This window comes from Staurois parvus, unplaced genomic scaffold (assembly GCF_062004578.1).
Source record: "Staurois parvus isolate SC_StPar_1 unplaced genomic scaffold, SC_StPar_1.0 ptg000662l, whole genome shotgun sequence".
In the NCBI taxonomy this organism is placed as follows: Eukaryota; Metazoa; Chordata; class Amphibia; order Anura; family Ranidae; genus Staurois; species Staurois parvus.
In genome coordinates this window covers 3,381,842-3,403,686 of record NW_028318458.1, presented here as the reverse complement: position 1 = coordinate 3,403,686, position 21,845 = coordinate 3,381,842, and the positions used below count along the sequence as shown (strand labels likewise).

Here is a 21,845-nt window from a genome sequence, read left to right as displayed (position 1 = left end):
GGGATTGAGGGCCCTGCTCTTTCGAGCTTACAATCTAGGAGGGTAACACACTAAGAAAACACACACACTGCTCCTGATCTCCCTTATGTGACGTAACCCCCTCTAAGCTGTCCATATACCTATAGATTTCCTTCAGCCAGCCTGCAGGCTGAATGAAAGAAATCCAACGTATTTCTCCATCCACACGAACAACATGGATGGAGGAATCCCACCTGCTGGGCTATTGTATTCTGACAGCCAGAGCAAATTAGCTTCAGTAATCATTATGACTTTAATTATCACATATGACCACCAGACAGCTTACCCCAAACAATCAACTGAGAATACTGCAGGGAATCTGGAAAGATAAAAAATAATGTAAAGATAGCAGCTTTAGGGTTCAGCAGCTTCAGTGGTTTTCAGTCATTGGGTTTCCAAACAGGCCCAGTGTTCTTCTGTTCTCTTCTTCACTCCAAGCTATGGCCAGGCCTTTTCATCCTCACCTACAACAGAGGGCAATTAGTCCTGCATTAAATATGGAGGAGGCGGCAAGACTGCAATTGTATTACTCTATCCCTAGATTTACCAAGCATTTAATGCTTGCAGTGTTTGTGTTTGGGGGGGGGGTATTGTAGAGGTATTTGTTTTTCTTGTGCCTGGAGCTGGGCTTTACCTTTATTTATTATTTATTTATTTATTACAGGTACTTATATAGCGCCATCAATTTACACAAAGCTTTACATATATATTTATTGTACATTCACATCAATCCCTAACCCTCAAGGGGCATACAATATATTGTACATTCACATCAGTCTCTAACCCTCAAGGGGCATACAATATATTGTACATTCACATCAGTCTCTAACCCTCAAGGGGCATACAATATATTGTACATTCACATCAGTCTCTAACCCTCAAGGGGCATACAATATATTGTACATTCACATCAGTCTCTAACCCTCAAGGGGTGTTGTACAATCTAAGGTCCCTAACTCACATTCATATATACACATACTAGGGTTGAATTAGGCAGGATCCAAATAACCTACCAGCATGTCATTGGAGTGTGGGAGGAAACCGGAGAACCAGAAGGAAACCCATGCAGGCAAAAGGAGAACATGCAAACTCGAGGCAGGAATTTATACCTTTACTCTATAGGGGAGGTGGGAAGGCCCCCTAATGTTATTATGTTATCACCCTGTGCTTATGTTCTGTATGCTCATTTGGAAAAGTGTGCAATATACTATTTCTAAATTTCCATGGGTACAAAAATAAATGATCAACAGAAGATTAAAATGTTTAAGTTAGTGCACAGGGTGATGAATATGAACACAGTCTAAATGAATTATAAATGTTTGTCTTGATGGTATTGTACACTGAGTGTGGCACATAAACAACGAGGAGAAATATCACCATTGTGTTGGAGTTGGTGGGATTGTCCAAAAATACAGGTGTTTTGGCAGGATATAATCCAATATACAGGAGATTTGGGAGATATCTCTTCAGAAAGATCCGTGGGTATGTCTTTTTCATAAGACTGAGATGTCAGTGAAGCAATATAAAATAATATATTACACCATCTGATCAGTGCAGCAAAGAGTTTGATTCCTAAGTTTTGGCAGGCCCAGAACCCCCCAACAATGAAGGACTGGATAGATAGAATTGACTATATTGATAGGATGGAGGAGTTACGCCATATAGACAAAGATAAAATGGATAAACGTAGAAAAGAATGGAGTAGGTGGTATGAATTTAAAACATCTGGAAAATATCTGAAAATGAGGGGGCCCCTGGTAGTAGAGCCGGAGAATTTAGTCGGTTAAACTAGATAACTAGATTACAGAAAATAAGTTTACAGATGCGGATTGATAGACAGGAAGGGGAAGGAGATGGTAAGATTCGAATTGGACAGGGAAGAGAGGGTATAGGGGGGTGGGGAGGGGGTTAAAGTGGATGTATGTGTTGTGATAAGATATATGGCTGTTTGGTTTTTTTGTATGTATAAAATAAAATTTAATAAAATATATAATAAAAAAATATTTAAAAAAATAGACTCTGCACTTTTCAAAGTTCAGTTGCACTCTGCAAGAGCAGTTGCTCCAGAGCTTAGTAAATGAGCAGAAGCTCTGCTGACTTCCATTGTCCAATCATGTTCAAGCAAATTGCTGGGTTTTTTTTAATTCTCCCTGCATGTGATTGGGAATTCTTTGCAAACTGAAGCTTTGCTGCATTTATTAAGCTCTGGAGCAACTGCACTTTTCAGAGTGCAACTGTTCTTTGCGCAGTGCAAATTCATTCTGCCTTTAGTAAATCAACCTGTGATGGCAGCTCTGTGAGTATTAAGCTTTTATGGAGTGCTGGATATACTACGGTTTATTTTTAATGTGATGTAGTAACCTTAACTTCTTCTCTCTTGAACAGAAACCTTCAACAAATTAGGTAAGTACTTTTTTAATTCAAATGATTTACTACAGTTAAAAAAAGTTTTCCTACATCTGAACAAAGGAACACTCATGTGGGCTCAACAGTGATGCCCAAAGTGCCCCTGGACCCTTCCCTGACTTTAGCACCACCAGCTGTCCTCACCCTGTCAAAGGCTGGTGCCCTTTATAAGCAATGGATGGCATTTGGTGGGGCCTAAAACAAAAGCCAAGAACTAGGTCCTTTGTAGCAAAGTGAAACCAGTTTTTAAGAGGTGCACATCCTGATAAAGGTAAATATAGGCACACTATTGTGTCTGCTCTTAGGCTAAGGCAACCAGATTTTCAAAATGAAATACAGAAACACCCTACAATCCATGCCCACTTTACATAGGGTGGGGAAGGGATGGGGGTAACAGCGGCATGCATAGTGTGCCACACCAGATGGTGGGTGTGGTTAACAGTGGGATGGGCTTAAAGGGGTGTGGTTAAATAATACCTGAGCCTACTTCACTCTGGTTCAAGGTATGAGAAGGTAAGTGAATAGGTCAAGTATTAGAAGGTATTTGAACAGGTCAGGTATGAGGGGGTAGTTACAAAGGAGAAACTAGACTTGGGAGAGGGATGGGCTACACAATAAGGGAACAGAGGAAGGATTAAGAGGTATAATAGAAGAACAGAGGGAGGATTGGGGTACAATAGAGGGAGAGACGGTGGATTTGGTTCTAATATAAAATGAACGGGAGTATGAGGGGGTAGATACAAAGGAGGAAATGGACTTGGGAGAGGGATGGAGGAGAGATTGGGCTGCACAATAGGGGGACAGAGGAAGGATTAAGAGGTATAATAGAGGGACAGAGGGAGGATTGGGGTACAACAGAACGAGATATGGTGGAATTGGTTCTAATATAAAATGAATGGAATAATAGGAGTACAATAGAGGGGCATTTGCGGTACAGTAGAGAGACAGTTTGGAGCCATGATAATGTTAAAAAAAATTTAGACAGAATAAAGATGAATAAAGCACCTGGACTGGATGGCATACACCCACGGGTCCTTAAAGAATTGAGCTCTGTCATTTCAAAGCCATTGTTTCTAATTTTTAGGGACTCTTTAGTGCCTGGCATAGTACCACTGGATTGGCGTAAGGCCAATGTGGTGCCAATATTTAAAAAGGGGTCAAAATCTTTACCAAGTAATTACAGACCTGTTAGTTTAACTTCTATAGTTGGGAAGATAGTGGAGAGTTTAATAAAAGACCACATAGATGAGTTCTTGCTGGAAAAAAATATTTTAAGCAACAGACAGCATGGATTCATGAAAGACAGAAGTTGTCAAACAAATCTGATTTCTTTTTATGAGGAGGAGAGCAAAACCTTGGACAGGGGTGGCGGTGGACTTGGTATACTTGGATTTTGCAAAAGTGTTTGACACAGTTCCCCACACACAGCTAATTTGTAAGGTAAAGTCTACGGGCTTGGAAAAATCTGTATGTAAATGGAAAGAAAACTGGCTAAAAGATCGTATTCAGAGAGTAGTGGTTAATTATTCATACTCTGAATGGTCTGGGGTCATCAGTGGTGTACCCCAGGGTTCAGTGTTGGGACCCTTACTTTTTAATATATTTATAAACGATATAGGGTCTGAGATTAAAAATCCCATTTCAGTCTTTGCAGATGACACCAAGCTGTGCAGTGGAATAATGTCCTTACAGGATGTCTCCAACTTACAAGCCGACCTCAATGCACTGTTTAATTGGGCAACTATGTGGCAAATGAGGTTTAATGTTGATAAATGTAAGGTTATGCACTTGGGGGCTAAGAATATGCATGCATCATACATACTGGGGGGGGGGGTACAACTGGGGGAATCAATGGTGGTGAAGGATCTGGGGGTTCTGGTAGATTACAAGCTTAATAATGGCATGCAATGCCAAGCTGCGGCTTCTAAAGCAAGCAAAATCTTCTCTTGTATTAAAAAAGGTATAGACTCCAGAGAGAGATATCATATTACCCCTGTACAAATCATTAGTAAGACCTCATCTGGAATATGCAGTTCAGTTTTAGGCACCAATTCACAAAAAGAACATTGGGGAACTGGAGAAAGTACAGAGAAGGGCAACCAAACTGATACGAGGCATGGAGGAGATCAGCTATGAGGAAAGATTAGAGGAACTGAATTTATTCTCTCTTGAGAAGAGGAGATTAAGGGGGGATATGATCAACATGTATACTGTATATACATCAGTGGTTCATATAGTGAACTCAGTGTAGAGTTATTCACCCTGAGGTCATCACAGAGGACAAGGGGGTACTCTTTACGTCTGGAGGAAAAGAAATTTAATCTCCAAACACGGAAAGGTTTCTTCACAGTGAGAGCTGTGAAAATGTGGAATAGACTCCCTCAAGAGTTGGTTCTGGCCAGCTCAGTGGATTGCTTCAAAAAAGTCCTGGATTCTTTCTTAGATACACAGAATATAACTGGATACTAACATTTATAGGTAAAGTTGATCCAGGGAATATCCGATTGCCTCTCGGGGGATCAGGAAGGAATTTTTTTCCCAGCAGGTGCAAATTGGATCATGCTTTGCTGGGTTTTTTGCCTTCCTTTTGATCAACTGTGGGTATAGGATTATAACTTTTTTTTTTCTATGGTTGAACTGGATGGACTTTTGTCTTTTTTCAGCCAGGCTAACTATGTAACTATGTAACTACAGTTTACAGTGAAACACAGTAGTAGCACGGTCTGTTTTTCAAAGACCAGTAGTGACTTGTTAGATAATATTTCATCCCTGTGTGAATTATGTGAGCTGTACATGATGGTAGATTTGCTGTACCTAGCACATATTACATTATCATTTCATATTCCTTGCACACATTATAGTTCTTGTTTACTTTTATTATTTTAATTGGGTTCTGTCCAAAACATAATCACAAGTAGTATATTTTAAATATTAGACAAACACAACACAGAAACATGAATGGTGACATGCAATCAGCTCTTTAATTGACCATTTACAAATCAGAGACAAATGATAAGTAGACTCAGACTTGATGTGCCTACCAATGTGATATGTGGGGAAGATCTGTACAATCAAGGAGCTTTAAAAGGAACAGAAACTGATTTCACGAATATGACAGGAAAGAAAAAGGCCAAAAATGGAACTTTAAAGGTGTTACCTCTCAAAAAATGAACAAAACACTGTTAAAAGAATTCATTTTTTTTTGTATCCCAAACAGTATAAATGTTAAAATAATTTGTAAAATAAAAACAAAACATAGATTTCAGCATACTGATATAGTAATTTTTTTTAATAAAAGTGAAGCTTCTCTTAATAGAGAAGTACAGGGTTTAAAAACAAAAATCAAAGCTGGCCATAGATGGTTTCATGGTTCAGTAGGGATGGGCTGAGAATCGAACCATCTATGGGCAGGCTGATTCAGAGGCGGACTGACCATTTTGCCACTCGGGCACTGCCCGAGGGCCCGGGGTTAGTAGGGGGCCCCATAAGATGCCCCTGGTACCTTTCACAGGCTTTTTTTGGTGTGGTTTGAGTGTGGGCGAGGACACAGGGGCCCCATGATTTCCTATTGCCTGGGGGCCCCATGAGTTGTCAGTCCGCCCGTGGGCTGATTGCATCCAATTTGATTGTTGTACAACTTGCGTACAATCAGCATGTTGGATTTTTTTACATACGACTATTGCCAGTGGCTATAGCCACTAGCAATGATCATTGTGTTCTCCCAGCCGGGGCGGTTACCTGCACCCCACTGCTGGGAGAACACAATAGCTCCACTGGAGGGATTCTCCAATCAACACTAACAGTGGTGATGCGGAAGTTGTGTGATTTTCTTTTCTGCGATCCATGGTTGAGGGAAAGAAAATCGTGTCATCTGTGGCCTGCCTTATTCTCACTGCCAGCTCTGCACTGAGATCTGAGTGATTAAAGACTTCTGATCACTCAGTTCTCCACTTCTTCCTGAGCAGAGAGTGGTGACTGTCAGTCACTGTCAGTCTCTGGCTCTCTGCTCTGTCCCTCCTGTGCTCACTGGAGCATTGGGCTATGGAGAGGGCAGTAGAGGCTGGTTAAATCTCCCAGCAGTGCAGCTGATAGGCTGAGCCAGCTGCCAGTCTAGGCTTTGGGGCGGATCCCAACCATATAGTGGGAATCTTCCTAGAGCCTGGAATGGCTTTGTGACGTCAGCCAACAGCGGGCTTCAGCGGAAAACAGGTCACAGGAGTGCGGAATGAACTGCACTCCTGTGATCCATAGGAGAAGTATAGCCAAAAAAAACTTTGACCATACTTCACACCAGAGACACTTAGATCTTATACACACTGGAGCATTTTTCTGCTAGCAGCAGAAAATTGCTAAACGTGGCAAAAATGTGTGTAAACGCGGTACTGCGTTTACCCATGTTTAGCCGCATTTAGCACTTTATTAATTCCATTGCTCAGAGTACTTGCCCTTGAAATGAATAAACGCCCAAGTGCTAAATGCAGTTAGCACTTATGTACGTTTTTACACAGGTTTTTGCCACATTTAGTGTTTTTTGGCCAAAACATTCCTACATGTCAAAGCACACATATACTTTTATCAAAGTTTAACAGCAGGAGAGTTTAGGGCCAGTGAAACTTTCCTCTCCTGAACGCAGAATTTCATTCAGGAGAGGGACGTTTCACTGGCCCTAAACTCTCCTGCTGTTAAACTCTGATAAAAGTCTGTGTGAACGGACACAAGGGCTTTGGAAAAAAAAATGCCAACAAGCTCTTGAACTCACATTTATGAGCAGCAGTGTGCATGAGCCCAAAAACCACAGCTCCTCTCCCCTTATTTTCTACTCAGAATCTCAGTACCTGCTAGCCCTCCAATATTAACAACAGATGCTAGCCCTCCAATATTAACAACAGATGCTAGCCCTCCAATATTAACAACAGATGCTAGCCCTCCAATATTAACAACAGATGCTAGCCTTCCAATATTAACACACAACAGATGCTAGCCCTCCAATATTAACAGATGCTAGCCCTCCAATATTAACAACAGATGGTAGCCCTCCAATATTAACAGATGCTAGCCCTCCAATATTAACACACAACAGATGCTAGCCCTCCAATATTAACAGATACTAGCCCTCCAATATTAACAACAGATGCTAGCCCTCCAATATTAACAGATGCTAGCCTTCCAATATTAACAGATGCTAGCCTTCCAATATTAACAGATGCTAGCCCTCCAATATTAACAGATGCTAGCCCTCCAATATTAACAGATGCTAGCCTTCCAATATTAACAGATGCTAGCCCTCCAATATTAACAACAGATGCTAGCCCTCCAATATTAACAACAGATGCTAGCCCTCCAATATTAACACACAACAGATGCTTGTAAGCTGTAAGGCTACGTTCACACTAGCGTTGTGTGCAAGCGGCAGAAAGGCGTTTGGGAAGCGTTTTTACCGCTTCCCAAACGCCTCGGACAATTCTGCACATTGCAGCACATGGTACTGTTCTAATGGGAGCGTTAGCGTCGTGGCAAAACGGACACCTCTGGTCGAGTCAGGAGGCGTTGAAGCCTCCTATTCTAGTCTATGGTGCCGCTCCGCAAATGCCCGGCTGGCGTTTGCGGTGCGGTTGCGACGTGGTTGTGGGGCATTTGCGGAGTGGTAACACCATTCAAACTTCATTATAGGCATTTGTAGGGCGTTTTTAACGCTCGGCAAATGCCTAGCAACCCCGCTGAACCGCGCATGCAGGGTTTGCGGAGCGTTTGCCGAGCGTTAAAAAACGCTCCGCAAACGCCGGACCAACGCTTGCCAAACGCTATAGGGGCATTTGGCAAGAGTTGGTAAAACAGTCAAGTGTGAACGAGCCCTTAGAAACCAGCAGAAACCTAACTTTAGAGTCTCTGTCGTGATCTTCGAGGATGAATTACTTTTTTTTGCAGCAATGGAGCCATTCAAATCAGTGCGACTCAAGTCGCAGCAACTTCAAAAAAGGTTCCTGCACTATTTCTGTGTACTTTATTGCGACTTGCATTATCATCTGTTAACTGATGAGTGTCAGCAAGCCACGATGAAATCGCACAGAATAGCCGGCTGACGTTGTGCTGAAGCAGTGCGACTTCCAAGCCACACTGGTGTGAACCAGGATTTCCTACTTCTTATATGCCAGGCTGGCAGCCAAATATATAGATGAAATACATATATGAGCTGTTTTACCAGGCAAAGGATTTGTATTTCTGTCCATCCATGCCTGAGAATTACACATATTTGCCACACAGCACAGACTTATTTGTCAGGCAGAAGACCTGATTTTTCTCTTCTAAACTGTGACTGAGTAGTGAAAGGTGAAGCAGCAGACTGATGAACTTCTTTTAGGCTCTGTTCACACCTATGCATTTTTTAGTGCTTTTATCTTTACTTCTGCTTCACTTCAGCTGGATAGATGAGCTGAAGTTGCTTCACTACTGATGTGGCGGCAGTACCTACACGGAATCCAGTTGCAGTAAACAAAATTTGCATTGAAGGCAAAATTCAGCGATACAACAGCCCTGGAGGAAGGCACCTGACTGGGAACACTCACAGCAATGTGGAGCAGAGCAGGTCTTGATGTGCCAACAGCGTCTGTCTCAGAGGGAGGAATGCGGCCTTGTCGGTCTGTGCCTCAATGGGAGGATACCAGGAAGGATGACGTGTCCCTAGCCTGTCTCTACTCATCTGTAACTTTTGACTGCTTCTATTCACTTTCCCTGTCAAACTGGAGACCTGACCCTGTGCTATCCACTCGCAAATAGGCCAGGGTCTTAAACAAACTCTGCCTGACTCAAGATGGCCACTAGTCACATGGGGTGGCAGCATCCAATCAGATTGTTTCCCCGGTGACCCAGGAAACCATAGTGGAGTGTGTTTCACCTGACTTCCTCTCCCGTCTGCAATGCTGCTACAGTTGAGCACCACCTGCAGTGGAGAAAAGAGACTGCATCTGCTTACAAACTGGTAGGGTAATTTTATGGTTTAGAAGACTGCTGATTAAAATGAGTTCTGATAGAATGTGTCAAGGCAGATGTTGACTGTCCAAGAACATGATGGGAGGTTTAGCCACCATGTTTTAATTACATAATCAAATCCCATGGGTGCTATTAAGTCTGTGGTGTGTTAACTGTTCACATTTCATGGCTGAAAGTGTTAATTGTTGTCAAATGGCATTATAGAGTAACAGATACTGTTGAAGACACCTAACTCTGATACATAGTTACAAAGTTACATATCTATCTCATACTCATTTTGTTTTCTTACAGAAAAACCCATAAATAATACCAGTAGCCCAGGTAAACTTTTTTTTCCAAATACAGTCTAAACATATTCACCACTAATGTTTCGAGCATTGACATACCTCCTTTAGACCTTGGCCCATTTGGCCAATATGGACACCTAATATAAACACGACTGACTGTTATATCTACCTATTGCAAGAGTTTCCAAATCTAAATCCAACCTGGTGTAAAGTACATCTGTGGGAACCCAGAGATGTACTTTACACCAGGTTGGATATATCGATATACTTGTTCTCCATCTCCATGTTGGTGTCCACTGCATTTACGATAAGATTGTCTTTTCAACTTGTATAAGATTTCTGGCAAATGTTTGTATTCCCTATAGATGTATTTTAAATTAGTCTTGAGTTAATTACATGCATGCTCTCCTCAAGGGGATGTTTATAACATTGATTGGCTTTAGCTGAGTAGGAGGAGGCGGAGCCAGCACTGGACACGCCCCATTCGGTCACTAGCAGGCTCCCTGTTACAGCTGGAGGATCGTGTGTGCCAGCGTGTGTACCGGAGATGTACGGACTGGTCCCCTAATCAGAGACTGCTGACCGTCCGGGGTCCTGGGCTAATTTCTTTACTTCCAATCCTAGGGGGAGCCAACAGTTCACTGCTACTGGCCTTCTGTCACGTGTATGTATATTTGTACAAAATGGTCATGTGTGTGAATAGGCTGTGAGACAATTGTGCAGAGTAAAGATACCATCATTCTCTCATCATTCCCTGTGTATGAGGAGAGGGGGACCCTGCAGAGAAATGAAGAATAGCCCAAACAGAGTGCTGGCCTGTACTGCGCCCAGGTGCCCCTAGGTGGCAGTGCACCCTAGGCGCTGCCTTCCGGGGGGTGTGCTCTGGTTGCAGGGTTAACCCCATGTGAGTAGGATGATCGGGGTCCAATGTGTATGAGAGGGAAGCAGTGTAGTGCTGGGAGGCTGCCTGTCCACACTGAGAGCCACAGTCTGGACTCTGCACCCCGGCAGGAGCCATCAGAGCCAAGCCAAGGAAGACGGAGGGTCATGGAGGTGACAGGAGGAGGGGCGGGACGGACAATGGTCGGGGTGAGGGGAGCAGATGCCAATTGATCGTGTGGGATGCTGCCACGTCATAAAGGATCTTTCAGCTGAGGTGAGGGGTGGCAGAGGGAAAGGAAGAAAGGACGGAGGAAGATGGCGGGGGTCTGGGGCCAGTGTGGCAGCTGAGCGGCTGCTGATTACGGTGGAGTTTTGTAACTTTATCTCTTTGTTTTGTTTTTTTCTCTGTCTGATTGGTTTATACAGTTAATTTATATTTGGCTAATATATAGTTTGTCTTTAAAATTGGTGCTGGTGGCATCTTATGGCACTTATTTTTGCAAATTAAAAGAAATTTAGCCTTTTCATGTTTTGTTGATTTAATATTTTCTGTTTTTTTTACTTTTATTTATTCTTGTTTTTTATTTTTTTTGGGGGGGGGGTTGCTGAATAAAGAGGAATTCATCTAGAGTCTTGGGTGGTACACTAAGGAGATGCTGGCTAGTTCTCCAACAGAGACTGTGCTGCAGTAAGGCTTGTAAATAGTTCCAAGAAGTTGTCCTCAGTTCATCAGTTCCCTTGGACATCCTGTACACCCCTAACCCTATCCCAGATCAAATCCCCTAAATCAAAGAACAAAACCAAAGCTCAAGGACTGATTTCTGAATCTGGATGCAAGTTTTTGTGGAAATGCGTGATGTCTAGCCATGCAGGACTATAGCGGGACCCAAATCTTCCAGCGACTCCTAAGGGAGTAGTGCTACAATTATATAACTTTGTGTGTTCTGCTTCTCCCCTCTGTTTAATGAAGAAAATGTACTGTGTGTAATTGAGATCAATAATAGAGAAATAACATCCCAATTTAGACCTTATACACACTGTGTTGCTATCTCTCTTAGACTCCTTTACTCCTGGCAGCAGACTTTTATCAGAAAAAACGCTTGACGTTTAGGCCCGTCACAAGCTTAGGTGTTAATTGCATTGGCCAGAATAATAATTTATTCCGGCCAATGAAATGAATTGACACTCAAGGGATAAGCGAGCCTAGCGCTTAGGCATGTTTAAATGTGCTTAGGTGTGTTTAGATGCGTTTAGGCATGTCAAGCATTTTTTCTGCCAAACTCTACTGCTCCTGGACGCACTGGCTGTGGGGTTTTTTCTGCCTCTAAACGCCCCTATGTCTAAATTCCTTTAAACACCTATGTGTGCATGGACACATACGCTAACATGCAGGGGTGGTTAGAGGCAGCAAAAAAATGCCACTAACAGCAGCAGCAGCAGAAAAAATGTCCAGGGTGCATGAGGCCTTAACCTGTATTCCCTAGTTGCAAGAACCCATCTCATAACTATTTTCTTTTCTTACAGTACCATTCACACAAGGTATCTATAGCACAGGAAACCTTTTTTTTTTTTTAAAATGCAGTCTAAAAATATTTATTTGTAAAGGTTTAAATTCTATCATCAACTTATATGGAGTGACATCTGTGTATGCCTCCAAACAATTCAAAGTCCCTAATGTGTAGTGGTTGACACAACAAAATATAAATAGTTTTTTTTTTTTTTTAAATATGTACAAATTAGGGGTATGTGACAGGTGAAATCTCCTACTTGCTGTTCGTTTGATGCAGCTTCTACTTGATTGTGAACTGCAGCTCTTATATGATTAGGATGTCCTTTTATGAAACAGAGATCAGCGGCGATCCTGAGGATCATTGCTGATCTCCGATCATTAGTGGTTTAGGAAACAGAGATAATCAGCGAAGAACATGTTCTCCGCTGATCATCTCAGCACACAGATGGCCAGTGTATGAAGGATCGATGTCAGCCCTTCAATGGCGATCTGTGTTCTCCCTCCAGATTCTCCAGCCCAGAGGTGGAGAATTGGGGGAACCACAAACGAAGCAGCGGCAATTTACCGCTGCTTAGTAAAGAATGTTTGACTGATCTCTTACTGTAATCTCACAAGATTGCTGTAACAGCATCCGTTTTCTAGCGTTCAAAGCATTTGTTGATCACTTCTCTCTTCAATCGGAGAAGCGATCTACACCGCTTCATAACAAGGCATTCAGAGAACTGATCCTCTGAGAATGCCGGAGAACTGAGCAACGGTCATTTATCGCTGCATGATAAAAGGACACCTAGATCCGATGTACATAGGATGCTGTGCCATATACTCATATGTGATCTGTATGTCTAAAGGTACTGCTAAGTTTCAAATACCCCTATATTTAATATAATATGCAATACTTTTGGTTTGGATTTTTATAGTTTCTCAACCAATTATATGGAATTTCCTATATTATTCTACATACAGTTGCAAGAAAAAGTATGTGAACCCCTTGGGATTACGTGGAGTTTTGCATGAATTGGGCATAAAATGTGCTCTGAACGTCATCTAAGTCACAACAATAGAAGAACACAGTCTGCTGCACATAATACTACACAAACATTAGATGTTGCCATGGTTTAATTGCACATAACATGTAAACATTCACAGTGCAGGGAGGAAAAAGTATGTGAGGCCCTAGCTTAATAACTTCTCCCAGAGCTAATTGGAGCCAGGAGTGAGCCAACCTTGACTCCAATCAGTTTGATGATATTGGATGTGTTGCTGACAGCTGTCCTGCCCTTAAAAAACACACACCTGTTTTGGGTTTACTGGTTTCAAGAAGCACTGTCTGATGTGAACCATGCCTCGCAGAAAATTGCTCTCAGAAGACCTACGATCAAGAATTGTTGACTTACATGAAGCTGGAAAGGGTTACAAAAGTATCTCCAAAAGCCTTGATGTTCATGTGTCCACGGTAAGACAGACTGTCTACAAATGGAGAAAGTTTAGCACTGTTGCTACTCTCCCTAGGCGTTGTCGTCCTGTAAAAATGACTGCAAGAGCACAGCGCAGAATGCTGCATGAGGTAAAGAAGAATCCCAGAGTGTCAGCTAAAGACCTACAGAAATCTCTGGAACATGCTAACATTTTTTTTGACACATCTATAATAAGGAAAACATTAAACAAGAATGGAGTACATGGGAGGACACCATGGAGGAAGCCATTGCTGTCCAAAAAGAATATTGCAGCACGTTTGAAGTTTGCAAAAGAGCACCTGGATGTTCCACAGCACTACTGGCAAAATATACTGTGGACAGATGAAACCAAGATTGAGTTGTTTGGGAAGAACACACAACACTATGTGTGGAGAAAAAAAGGCACAGCACACCAACATCAAAACCTCATCCCCACTGTAAAACATGGCGGAGGGAGCATCATGGTTTGGGGCTGCTTTGCTGCCTCAGGGCCTGGACGGATTGTTGTCATTGATGGGAAAATGAATTTCAGAGTTTATCAAGACATTTTGCAGGAAGACGTACGACCATTTGTCCGCCAACTGAAGCTCCGCAGAGGATGGGTGATGCAACAGGACAATGACCCAAAGCATACAAGTAATTCAACAAAACAATGGCTGCAACAGCACAGAATATGCCTTCTGGAGTGGCCCAGTCAGAGTCCTGACCTCAACCCGATTGAAATGCTGTGGCATGACCTTAAGAGAGCGATTCACACCAGACATCCCAAGAATATTGCTACACTGAAACAGTTTTGTGAAGAGGAGTGGTCCAAAATGACTCCAGATCGTTGTGCAGGTCTGATCTGCAACTACAGGAAACGTTTGGTTGAGGTTATTGCTGCCAAAGGAGGGTCAACTAGTTATTAAGTCCAAAGGTTCACATACTTTTTCCTCGCTGCACTGTGAATGTTTACATATTATGTGCAATTAAACCATGGCAATATCTAATGTTTGTGTAGTATTATGTTCAGCAGACTGTGTTCTTCTATTGTTGTGACTTAGATGATGTTCAGAGCACATTTTATGCCCAAATCATGCAAAACTCCACATAATCCCAAGGGGTTCACATACTTTTTCTTGCAACTGTATATTCCTGTGAACAGTCTGAAGAAGTCTACCATTATATTTGTCATCTGTAATTTCAAAACTTGCCAATTGTCTATGCAATACATTTCTTCCCTGCATGTTATATTGCAGAAACTTTGCCTTATCTTATCCTTTGCATGAATATGTCCAACATACAGTAGGTGCATGTCATTGTTAACATTAAAGCAGTAGTAAAGTTATTTAACCACTACAAGTCCGGACACTTTTACCCGCTTCCTGTCCAGGCCAGTTTTCAGCATTCAGCGCTGTCACACTTTGAATAACAATTGTGCGGTCATGCAACACTGTACCCATATGAATTTTTTAGCATTTTTTTGAGACAGATAAAACTTTATTTTGGTGGTATTTATTCACCACTGGGATTTTTATTTTTCCTTTCTATATAAATGAAAAAGTCCAAAAAATTTGAGAAAAAGTGTTTTTCTTATAAAATTTTGCAAATAAATTATCTTTCTTCATAAATCTTGGCCAAAATGTATTCAGCTAACTTTTTAGTAAAAAAAATTACCCAAATTAGTTTATAACAAAAAATTATAGTTTTTAAAAATGTTTTTAACATTTTTATTTTATTTTTTAATATAAGTATTTATGTTTTTTAACATACTGTCACCCTAGCAGTACAGTGTCACTATAGTGACACTGTACTACTTGTGGGTGGTGATGAAGATTTATTTTTTTTTTTACACTGATTGCTTTTACACCCATACAGGCTGTAAAAGCAATCATTTCTCCTTCTCTCTGGCTGCATTCTTGCAGCCACTGAGAAATACTGTGAGAGCTGTGATGGGTCGCAGCTAGTCACATGGTACAAGGCTGTTGGGAATAGCCTTGTACCATGTGACCTCTGTGATCATTCACAGATTTCACACGTAAGCAATGATGTCAGAAGTGACATCTTGTTTACTGCTATTTATGTGATCACTGATTGGCCAATCAGTGATCACATGATCAGGACCTCACACCGAGGTCCCATACAGCGATCGGTGTTCCACTGTGTCCGCAGGACACAGCGGGCTCCGGATTGCGGTGCCACGCGCTCCCAGGGAGCAAGCACAAGCTGAAAATGCGGGCACCATTTATGAACAGCAACTGCTCCAGGCCAGCCGTTTATATACAAGGGTCAGACTGGAAATGGTTAAAAATAAAAAAAAAAGTCTGGTCCCCCTGCAAGGTAATATCATAATGTGCTAGTATTCATTTCATACTAGCACATTATGAAAGACTTACCTTGAAACTCACAGGGCTTCCATCTTCCCCCGCCAAGCCGTGATGACGTATCTCTCATGCATGTGCATGAGAGTCATGGCTGCGGCACAGAGCTTTGAAGGGACGGCATGGGTATGCTGTTCCTTCAGAGCACCTGCGCCGGTGTCGTCACCAGGTGCAGAACATTCAAATTTCTCCTAAACAGTGTATTTTACTTACAGGTAAGCCTTATTATAAGCTTGCCTGAAGGTAAAGTCACAAAGTTAAGTTTACTACAACTTTATTGTTACTTTGTGCCTCTAAAGTATAGTCTAAAAATGTTAATCAATTTACCATGAACAGAAGCTAAATCACCAGAGTAAAAAAAACACATTAAAGCTCAATATCTTCAATTTTCATCCACTGTTTGGTTTGATATTTTCTGACAATTTTTAAACATTGGTGAGTAAATTAAGCAGGAAAAACGTGGCTTGCTAAGAGAAGTGGCAAGACTCCCTGTGGTTTTGTGGCCAGCATCCATGTCTCTCTTTTCAGGCCTTTGATTAGTGGAGTGTTTCCGTCCAGTGTTAGCTATATTTTTAAGAAAGCATAGTGTATATTCAATAAATACCTATTTTGAGCTATTATTGTTTACATGTCTACATCCTTGCTCTTACGTATTTATATTGTATTAAATGTTACGGGATGCTACAGGCAAGGAAGGATGAGCCACTTATAAGCTAAACAAGAGAGTGTCACTGAAATCTCGGATGAATACTTTCCGATGAGGAGTGGATAAAGCTTACATTTTCATGCGTAAAGCCTCAATATCCTGTTATACTGAATGGAAAAAAAAAATCTAAATTCTTTTAAATTGCTACAGAGAGCCAATGCCACAACACCAGATGTTCCCAGAGACACCTAAAATATGCTAGAAATGCTGACGGGAGAGAGTGGGTTACTTGCACACATAGTGGGATTGCCCTTCCCCCATCACATCTGGATATTCTGAACCAATATATTCTCCATATACAGTGATTCTTATGGAATCTAGCTCCATCCCTGATATTGCTCTATTATCCTTTTTTCTGGACCAATCACAATAAAAAGAAACAATTACTCCGCCATTTTATTTCCACAGCCATACAATTTACAGGTAGTCCTCTTTTTTTGGAGGTCCACTTCCATATCCCTATTAACAAAACAAGAACAAATAATGGAATGTTTGGATCCACTTTTCCAGAAAACCAACTCTAGTCTACCATTCTCCCTCTGACCTATCAGTTTATGTCACACTGTCTCATTTATTGAATTGTTTGAATGTTTCGTGGACCATTCACAACCTTACCTACCCTATCTTACTCCCATCCCTTCTTCTTAATTCGTTTATAATTTCCTCAGTGGACAGTGTCATTTTGTGAACTGTATATATAGTACATACAGTATGTTGATTATATCTCCCAACTAGTGGCTTGTATTGCTGTAGACAGTTAAAAGCTTTATCATGGCTAGGACAACTCAGCAGTTGGGTGTCTCACATCTTTCTCAGTTAGACACTTCTCCAACAAATCTTTATTGTATGTACTATATATTATATATATATATATATATATATATATTATTATTATTATTATTATTCAGTATTTATAAAGCGCCAATAGTTCGCTCAGCGCTGTACATTACAAAGGGGGACAGAACATGTGACAGAACAATACCAATACAATGCAAAACATGAGGGGATCGAGGGCCCTGCTCTTTCAAGCTTACAATCTAGGAGGGAGGGGATGGTGGCACAGGAGGAGATAGCTGTGGGGGATGGAGTGGTAGGAAGAGTGGAGGAGGTCGGCAAGTTAGCAGGGGGCGGGGTAGGCTTCCCTGAAGAGATGGGTTTTCAGGGTGCGCCTAAAGGAGAGGAGAGTAGGTGATAATCTGATGGGTTGGGGCAGGGAGTTCCAGAGGATGGGTGACACCCTGGAGAAGTCCTGGAGGCGGGCATGGGAGGAGGAGACCAGGGAACTAGAGAGAAGGAGGTCTTGTGAGGAGCGGAGTGTGCGTGCTGGGCGGTACTTGGATATTAGGTCAGTGATGTAGTTCGGGGCAGTATGGTGGACAGCTTTGTACGTCAGTGTTAGGATTTTGAATTTGATCCGTTGCGCAATCGGAAGCCAGTGGAGGGATTGGCAGAGGGGGGTGGCGGAAACGGAGCGGTTGGAAAGGTGAATGAGTCTGGCAGCCGTATTCAGGATGGACTGAAGCGGGGATAGCCAGCGGCGAGGCAGGCCAGTGAGGAGGGAGTTGCAGTAGTCGAGTCGCGATATGATGAGGGAGTGGATGAGCTGTTTAGTGGTTTCTGGAGTTAGGAACGTGCGGATTTTGGCGATGTTGCGGAGGTGGAGTCTGCATGAGTTTGTTAAAGAGTGGACTTGGGGCTGGAAGGATAGGTTGGAGTCCAAAATGACACCAAGTACTCTGGCCTGCGGGGCGGGTTTGATGGTGGCGTTGTTGGACATGATGGAGAAGTCAATGGGGGGAGGTGTCCGGGCTGGAGGGAAGACAAGAAACTCGGTTTTGGAGAGGTTCAGTTTAAGGAAGTGGAGCGACATCCAGTCTGATATGTCGCTCAACAGGTGTGTGATTCGGGCGGAGACCGAGGGGGTGAGGTGGGGGGTTGAGAGATAGATTTGTGTGTCGTCGGCATAGAGGTGGTAGTTGAAGCCGTGAGAGTGTATGAGTTGGCCAAGGGAGGAGGTGTAGATGGAGAAGAGAAGGGGCCCGAGGACAGAGCCTTGGGGGACCCCAACAGAGAGGGGGAGTGAGAGGGAGGTGGTGGCATTATAGGTAACGCTGAAAGAGCGTTGTGACAGGTAGGATGAGAGCCAGGAGAGAGCAGAATCTCTGAGGCCGAGGGAGTGTAGTTTTTTGAGGAGGAGGGGGTGGTCGACTGTGTCAAAGGCCGCAGAGAGGTCAAGGAGTAGGAGCACTGAATAGTGGCCATTAGCTTTGGCGGTTAGCAGGTCGTTGGAGAGTTTGAGTAAGGCAGTTTCGGTGGAGTGTAGGGGACGGAAGCCGGACTGTAGGGGATCGAGGAGGTTGTTGTCGTTGAGGTGAGAGCATAGGCGGGCGTAGACTAGGCGCTCGAGGAGTTTAGATGTAAATGGGAGCAGGGAGATGGGTCTGAGGTTGTTCGGGTCATTGGGGTCCAGGGAGGGCTTTTTAAGTATGGGGGTGATGTGTGCATGTTTCAGAGGGGAAGGGAAAGTGCCGGAGGAGAGGGAGAGATTGAAGATGTGGGTGAGGGAGCGTAGGATGGAGGGGGAGGGAGGTTGTAGGAGTTGTGTGGGGATAGGGTCAAGGGGGCAGGTGGTGAGGCGGGCATCAGTATATGTACACTATATTGCCAGATATATACACGGTATATATACACTATATTGCCAGAAGTATTGGAACACCCCTCCAAATCATTGGATTCAGGTGTTCCAATCCCCTCCATGGCCACAGTTGTATACAGTCAAGTCCCTAGGCATGCAGACTGCTTCTACAAACATTTGTGAAAGAATGGTTTGCTCTCAGGAGCTCAGTGAATTCAAGAGTGGTACCATGATAGGTTGCCACCTGTGCAATAAGTCCAACCAGGGGCGGACTGACCATTCGAGGGCCCAGGGTCAGTAGGGGGCCCCATGAAATGCCCCTGGTACCTTTTTATAGGCTTTTTTGGGTGTGTTTTGAGTGTGGGCAAGGACACAGGGGCCCCTTGATCCCCTATTGCCTGGGAGCCCCATGAGTTGTCAGTCCGCCCCTGAGTCCAACCGTGGCATTTCCTTCTACTAAATTTTCCACACTCAACTGTTAGTGGTATTATAACAAAGTGGAAGCAACTGGGAATAACAGCAACTCAGCCATGAAGTGGTAGGCCATGTAAAATGACAGAGCGGGGTCAGCGCATGCTGAAGCGCATAGTGTACAGAAGTCGCCAACTGTCTGCAGAGTCAATAGCTAAAGAACTCCAAACTTCGTGTGGCCTTCAGATTAGCACAATAACAGTGCGTAGAGAGTTTCATGGAATGGGTTTTCATGGCCGAGCAGCTGCATCCAAGCCTTACATCACCAAGTGCAATGCAAAGCATTGGATGCAGTGGTGTAAAGAACGCCACCACTGGACTCTAGAGAAGTGGAGATGTGTTCTCTGGAGTGACCAATCACGCTTCTCTGTCTGGAAATTTGATGGACATGTCTGGGTTTGGCGGTTGCCAGGAGAACGGTACTTGCCTGACTGCATTATGCCAAGTGTAAAGTTTGGCGGAGGGAGGATTATGCTGTGGGGTTGTTTTTCAGAGGTTGGGCTTGGCCCCTTAGTTCCAGTGAAGGAAACTCTTAAGGCATCAGCATACCAAGACATTTGGGACAATTTCATGCTCCCAACTTTGTGGGTACAGCTTGGAGATGGCTCCTTTTTGTTCCAACATGACTGCACACCAGTGCACAAAGCAAGGTCTATAGAGACATGGGTGAGTGAATTTGGGGTGGAGGAACTTGACTGGCCTGAACAGAGTCCTGACCTCAACCTGATAGAACACCTTTGGGATGAATTAGAGAGGAGACTGTGAGCCAGGCTTTCTCACCTGACATCCGTGCCTGACCTGACAAATGTGCTTCTGGAAGAATGGTCAAACCTTCCCATAGACACACTCCTAAACCTTGTGGACAGCCTTCCGAGAAAAGTTGAAGCTGTTATAGCTGCAAAGGGTGGGCCAACTCAATATAGAAACCTATGGACTAAGACTGGGATGCCATTAAAGTTCATGTGCGTGTAAAGGCAGACGTTATACTGTATATACAAGGGGAGTTCAAGTCAAACTGGGACTTTTGAGTTTATATGATGAAAGAACAATTTTCAAGGAGTGGAAACTGTATTTATTTTTCAGCATACTCCTTTGCTAAATTTATACACTTATCCCAGTGTTTAACTAATGCTTGGAAAGCTTCGGCATGGAAGGATTTGTCAGTATGCCTAAACCATCCTAGGACAGCCTGCTTCACTTCATCATTATTGTGTTCACTGTTCCCACAGTAAGATTTGTCTTTTGTGCAATTTCACAATAGGTTATGTGTCGATTATTCAGAATCAGGGGTTCCAAGTACTGAATGTTTACAGGAATGATAGCTGTAGGCTGGGAACCACCACAGCGGGATCTTCACTGATGGAAGTACAGCCATCTTAGAAACATTTACAAATGCCTTACTGCGGCTGAGCATCTAATCACAGTGCTGTGCTGTAGATATCCACGGGTTTTACGCCTTTGTTCACAAGAAACTTTATCACCACACACTGCATGTTTACACCATTTAAATGTCTTACTGCGGCTGAGTGTCTCATCACCGTGCTGTGCTTGAAGTCTTCTGCCAGTTTTACCTCTTCGTTCACAAGAAACTTTATTACCACACAATGTTCCACGCACTCACTAACACTGTTGTCTGCCATCTTGATTAACAGTGTCTGGACTGGCCTGCGACATGTGCGCCTCCTATCAGTAATAGGACACACTTGCCACCTACTACTGCATGTAGTACTGCCACACTAGCATCCCTTTTTACACCTGTAAACTTAAAAGTCCCAGTTTAACTTGAACGCCCTATATGTATGTATGTGTATATATATATATATTATCCACCACTATGATTCTGCTTGACTGACAACTGTTGAGATAAATTATAAGCAACACTGATTATGCATTGTTCCCAATGAGTCAATAGATTCATATCGACAACCATTGTATAGCACTTCAGAAGAGAAAGCAAACCTTGAGTATGTACTAGGGATGCATCGAAATTCCAGTGGCCGAAACATTTCGGCCAAAAACACCCCTTTCGGCTGTCAGCCGAAATGAAAAAAAGCACCGATACAGGTGCCCAAAAAACCCCACCCCTCAAAGCCGCCTGCCCCTCAAAGCCGCCCATCCGCCGTCGCCCT

The 21,845-nt window shown here is 43.0% G+C and overlaps 1 protein-coding gene across 3 annotated transcripts in view; it reads left to right on the top strand.

The window, feature by feature from the left end:
- The window catches only part of ADGRE5 (adhesion G protein-coupled receptor E5), a 157,544-nt gene that overhangs the window by 32,413 nt on the left and 103,286 nt on the right, over window positions 1-21,845 (top strand). Inside the window, exons 4-6 of one of the 3 annotated variants that reach the window (XM_089651778.1) lie at window positions 2,404-2,421; window positions 9,703-9,732; window positions 12,105-12,134. In XM_089651778.1, coding sequence (XP_089507904.1) covers window positions 2,404-2,421; window positions 9,703-9,732; window positions 12,105-12,134 — 78 coding nt within the window. The remainder of the gene's footprint in view (window positions 1-2,403; window positions 2,422-9,702; window positions 9,733-12,104; window positions 12,135-21,845) is intronic. The other 2 variants (XM_089651779.1, XM_089651780.1) reach the window with 2 other exon arrangements.